This window comes from Manihot esculenta, chromosome 11 (assembly GCF_001659605.2).
Source record: "Manihot esculenta cultivar AM560-2 chromosome 11, M.esculenta_v8, whole genome shotgun sequence".
NCBI lineage: Eukaryota > Viridiplantae > Streptophyta > Magnoliopsida > Malpighiales > Euphorbiaceae > Manihot > Manihot esculenta.
The window spans coordinates 29,430,248-29,435,984 of NC_035171.2; the positions used below are offsets into that span (position 1 = coordinate 29,430,248).

Sequence of the window (5,737 nt, forward strand, 5' to 3'; positions counted from 1 at the left end):
GCTTCGACAACCGGCTATCAAGCAGTCACCTTATGTTCATCGAACTAAAACTAAGATAAGAAGAACAAGATCTGAGAGTCACCTACTACACAAACAAGCAAGAAGATAAGAAAAAAAAACAAATATAAAAATCCTCTCATTTGACTCCGATATGATAGAATAAAAGAAATAAAAACACACAAAATAGGAAAAATTCAAAACCACCATTGGAGATAGAGGGAGGGAGAACCCACAATCTGGACGGGAGAAAGCGAAGCCGTTCCCACCTGCCTGAATGAGGTAGGAGGAAACGGATAAAAAGGAGACTTCCACTCTCAGAAGAAAGAGAAGAATCAAGAAGGAAAATCTTTCTCTAGAAACCTAGAGAGTGTAAGTGGGAGTTGACGGCGATAGAAGAGTGCGACACTACTTTCCCTTATTTGTTTATGATGCAGGTTCCTCTTCGGGTCGGTTGAACCCATATCCTCTCTTACAATGAACTTCCACTATTTTATTGAAGTTTCTTATTTCCGGCCAAAAGAAATTCCACACATAAAAGGGACGGTGGATGATTCTATGCAAAACAAAAGGATAAAAACAAGCAGACAAAACAACAAACAAGTAAAGTAGAACATAACATAAGAAAAGTAAGAAGCTACCTACTCCAGATTTCATTTCATTGAATGGAGGACACGCCCCTCTGCCTCTCCTCTCCAATAATTTTCCTTTTCTTAAAAGGAAAGAAAAAAGCCAAACAAAATCTAACCATGGCAAAAAAAAAAAAAATTAAAAAACTTAAAAGGTTGCCCTTCTTAAATGAAGAAAGTGCAACCCTAAATAGTTTTTTTTTTTATAAATGTCCAATTCCCAACTTTTGCCTTCTATCCAAGTCTGACACGTATTACTATGTGAATAATGTAAAGCAAAGAATTGTCCATATTTATACTGTTCTCTTGCTTCCTGTCCTCTCTTCCTTTCCAATGGCCAATCCCATCCACACTACAGCAGCTGTATCCACCTATGGGAACACCGTCAAACGCTGCATGTTAACCCACCTCCACCACCACCGACATGAACTTTCTGACCTGATCCCTGGTCTGCCTGACCACATAGCTCTTCTTTGCCTCTCCTGTGTTCCCCCTTCCTTGCTTTTCTCCGTCTGCCCTTCATGGCGGCGACTAATCTATTCTCCTTCTTTCCCTCCTTTCCTCTCTCTCTACACAGTTTTGTCTTCTACAGATCATGGTGACCTTTCTAATTCTATTCAATTCTTTAACTTTGATCCTATCTCCTCCAAGTGGGCCTCTCTTCCTCCTCCACCACCAGACCCGCCGCTCCATCTCCTCCTCCGTCACCCAGCTTTTATTTCTCGCTACATACCAGTACAATCCGTCTCTGTTTCTGGCCAGCTAATTCTCCTTGCTGCCACCACTCACAATTTTTTCCCGGCCCTTTCTCGTCCTCTCATTTTCAATCCACTGAATTGTACATGGGTTTTTGGCCCCCCACTAGCCACACCTCGCCGCTGGTGCGCTGCCGGCGCTATAAATGGCTCCATTTATGTGGCGAGTGGGATTGGGGCTTACTTCTCTTCCGATGTGGCCAAGTCGGTGGAGAAATGGGATTTCTTGCATGATAAAAAAACAGCAGTAGTGAGAAAGGGTAGCTCTTGGAAATGGGAGAAGGTTAAAGGGTTGAAAGATGGAAGATTTAGTAGAGACGCCATTGATGCAATAGGATGGAGAGGGAAGCTTTATATGGTGAATGTTAAAGGGGATGCAGCAAAAGAAGGGTTAGTTTATGACACTGAGAAGGACGCTTGGGAGGACATGCCGGAGGGTATGCTTGCTGGGTGGAAAGGTCCGGTGGCGGCAATGGATGAAGAGGTGATATATGTGGTGGAAGAACTCAAAGGTGCGCTAAAGAGATATGATCCGGAGAGGGATGACTGGGAGGACATAATGGAGTCGGAGAGGCTTATAGGAGCACAGCAGATTTCTGCCGGAGGTGGTAGAGTGTGCGTCGTTTGCGGTGGCAGTAACAGTGGTGGGATTGTGGTGCTGGATGTGGTGACGGATCCAGTGAGGCTATGGATAGTGGAGACGCCGCCGGGATTCGAAGCTGTGGCAGTCCATATATTGCCGAGGATGAGTCAGCCAGATCTTTTATTTCCAGTACCTCCTTAACTTGTAGCTGTGGAGCTTAAAATCTTGATGTTAATGGCTGCTGGATTCATGGCAAAGCAAATCCAGAGCGTTGAAAATTTTTGGTTGGTTTTCTTCTCAGCTCCAAGCATCATCTCAGCATAAAAAAATAGTTTCCTGAAAAGTGAAAATGTAACTTTTTCTCAATTTTCTATTATTTTTTTTAAATTCAATATAAAGTAACTATACAACGACACTCTTTTTTATTATTATCACTATTATAAAAATAATAAATCTCAGAAAAAATTTATGCAAGATTAATCTCCCCTAACTCCCTTTTTTTTCATATGTTCTTTTATTAAATTGAGCTCATTGTCATATTAAAAAATATTAGCAATAAAATTGAGACATATGTTTTAATTATTAAATATTAGAGTAGTATTTTTAATTATGATATTCTGAATTTGAGTGGATAAAACAAATATTTTTGTGAATTTATAAAATTAGTTTGATGATAAATATATCTAAATAAATTTAAAAAATTTTAAATTTTATTTCTCTTATTTTCAATCTTTATTTAAAAAAAAAGTTCTGCTGCTTGAATCTCCAAATTATGATTTAAACATGAGATTTCTGGGTTATTTTTTAATATAATTAATTTTGACTGTGGTCTGAACTCGAGATCTCGTGGCGTGAGGAGGATTCCAAGCTTTTATTTAGGAAAAGAGAACAAGATTTCTTGTGGGTTGGAATCAAAATCTCCTAGTATCAGAACTCAAGTGAGTTGGAAGAAGAAGAAGAAGCATCACATTTTCTGGAATCTGTGTGGAGCTCTTAACTTTGGAATTGATACCCAGATAGTAATTGACTGCATTGAATAGGAAAAGCTGTTGGTATTTTAAATTCTTCCAGGAATTGTGTCTTTGTTGGAAATTGTTATCCAGAAATCCTGCATGGAATAATGAATATAGTACTATTTTTGAAAGGGTTCAGCCATTAAATGGTGTGTGATTTCACAGGCAGTTCTACTGAGCCGCTATTTATATATAGTTTGATCAATTTGCCTTTACTGAAGAAAACTTTGCCATGGACTGAGGGTGCATGGAATATTCGTACTTTTTTTTTATACAGTTAATTCAAGACCTCTCAGTTCTGGAAACGACTCTCGTATCAATAAATAAAAGTACATTGTATAGTGTATTAGCTTCAGGAATTGAGAGAGTTGAGGCTGAGGAAGCTGGAAACTTGAATGTGCAACAGGATGCTCATGGAAATTTATGCATGCTGCCTTCACTGAAGACAGTGAGTATGAATGAATTGGGGCGGCCAATCTGTGCATGTTCTTTGTGAAAAATATTGCCTAATGTGCATATTCTTATAACCGGGTGCCACACAAATTATGAAAATAGTTATTGAATTTAGTGAAAATAAAGGTAAAATTGAAAAAAATAATTAATATTTTTAATACTTTTAAAATAACAATTAATTTTGAACAAATAAATTTAAAAAATTGACAGATAAAAATAGGAAAAAATAATAATTAATAAAAATATTTCAAAATCTATGTTCGACATATCATTTTAGTTGATTGATATTTATTAATTGGGTAGATGTGTACGTTTGGTGATGCATCCACCACATATATATTTTTTTTCTTCTTTGAAAAGCATACAAAAATAAGAAAGATTAGAGATACAGCGAAAGACATGATTGTGATATTTATTTAATATATAACCAATAAATTAAGTTTAGAATGATATAAGAGATAAAGTGTTAAATATTCTGAAATTTAGTCTTTCTACAATACTATCACTTGTTACAATTACATGAATGCCCTTCAACTAGGTTAGGTTTTATGCTGATAGACTGCTTAGAGCTTGCTCATTACCTAGCTATATCTAGATAAGAATGCAATTCTTTCTTCTTCCCAATGGAATCATTCAAAGTTATAATTATTTGGGATCCACATTATCTATAATTATTGAATTAATAAAAAAAGTTTCAAAGTTATAATTATTTGGGATCCACCTCAATAATTTTCTATTTTTCTTTATCAACTCTTAATTTCCTTCTATTTTATGAAAATAAAAAAAATATTTAAAACATTATACTATACTAAATTTCACCTTATGTCTAATATAAATTTAACATATATTATATTAATTTATAACGTAAACTATAGAAAAAATCTCATATATATAATATTAATGGAATATCTAATTAAATTTATTTTATGATCTACAGAATATTAATTTTTTAAAATTTATGGCAATTTTTTTAAAAAATATCATTTCTTTAAAATTAAATTCTGGTCTTGAAGATGTAATGGGTTTTATTATTACGTATAACACTTGTTAATATAAATAAAAGTTGTACTCACATATTTACTTTGATGATAAGTGTATTTAAATAAATTTAAAAGATTTCGGATTCAACTCTCTCGCTCTCCAATTATCAATTTAATAAAAAAAATATAAATAAAAAATTTTATTTGTTTATATTTTTTACACAAACAATGTCCAAATAGAATTTTTTTTTTTTTCATTTACCATGACACTATAAAGACTAAAAAGAATTGAAAATATTTTTTAGACGATAATTCAATGATTCTCCCAATAAAATTTTAAAATATTCAATAATTTGGCAATGGAGTCCGAACCTTTTATTTCTCGCAAGATACAACAATATAAATAAAAGTTAGAAAAATAATTAATTAAATTCCAAAATAAATATAGAAAAAAGTTTATTACTATTGTTATTAATTTTCTAAGCACTTGTAAATGTTACTTATCAATTCTTAAATTTATATTTAATATTTTCAATTTTATAATAGTAATCATAATTGAAAAAAAAATTGATGTAAATGTATTAACAGTCAAAACTAAATTTAGTGTTGGTCACCTAATAATTGACTAAAACGAAAAATTAATTTTAAATTATGAACCACAGTTTTAATTGAATATTATGAGCTGATTTATATGGTCATATAATTAATAATAATATTATTATTATTACTATTTTAATAAACTACCTCAAATTATTCATAATTTCAATTTTAACCATTGAATAAAACTCTTGAGAAATTCATAATTTCAATTTTAAAATTAGAGTAAATTATTATCAGATTCCCATGTTTTTATCAAAATTAGCTACTTGATCCATGTATTACTCATTTAATAAATAAATTACCACCTAAAAAAACCTCTAATTTGAATGGATAAAAAAAAAAATTAAGGCTAATATTTGTGGGAAGAAAGGAGTATAAGAGAAAACAAATAATTTTATTTTTATTAATTTTCATATAGATCCTGAACTAAAATTTAACTAAATTGTTTAGTAACGTTAAAACCAGAATAAATTATTATGATGTCCTTGTGCTTTATCAACATTAGCTAGTTAATTATTTTTAAAAAAATAGCTAGTCAATTTTTTTTTAAAATTACTAATCAAATCAGTAAATTTTAAATATTGAATGATATATACCAAAAATAATTATCAAAATTAGTCGAAAAAAAAATAATTACCCATTTAAAAATGGAATTCTATCTCTTCACCTTTATTGTATAAAATCAACAACACTACGAGTTTTATCCACGTAAAAGGAGAAACTTGCG

The 5,737-nt window shown here is 31.9% G+C and overlaps 1 protein-coding gene across 1 annotated transcript; it reads left to right on the forward strand.

Annotated features, from left to right (window-relative positions):
• Positions 1 to 846: 846 nt before the first annotated feature.
• Positions 847 to 3,103, forward strand: LOC110625489 (F-box/kelch-repeat protein SKIP25). Its single transcript, XM_021771102.2, has 2 exons — positions 847 to 2,248; positions 2,806 to 3,103. Exon 1 carries the CDS (start codon positions 960 to 962, stop codon positions 2,163 to 2,165), a length of 1,206 nt encoding a protein of 401 aa, XP_021626794.1. The 5' UTR covers positions 847 to 959; the 3' UTR covers positions 2,166 to 2,248; positions 2,806 to 3,103.
• Positions 3,104 to 5,737: the final 2,634 nt, after the last annotated feature.

Excerpts from the sequence above, each read along its gene's own strand:
- LOC110625489 (XM_021771102.2), top strand. The coding sequence starts at position 960 with ATGGCCAATCCCATCCACACTACAGCAGCTGTATCCACCTATGGGAAC.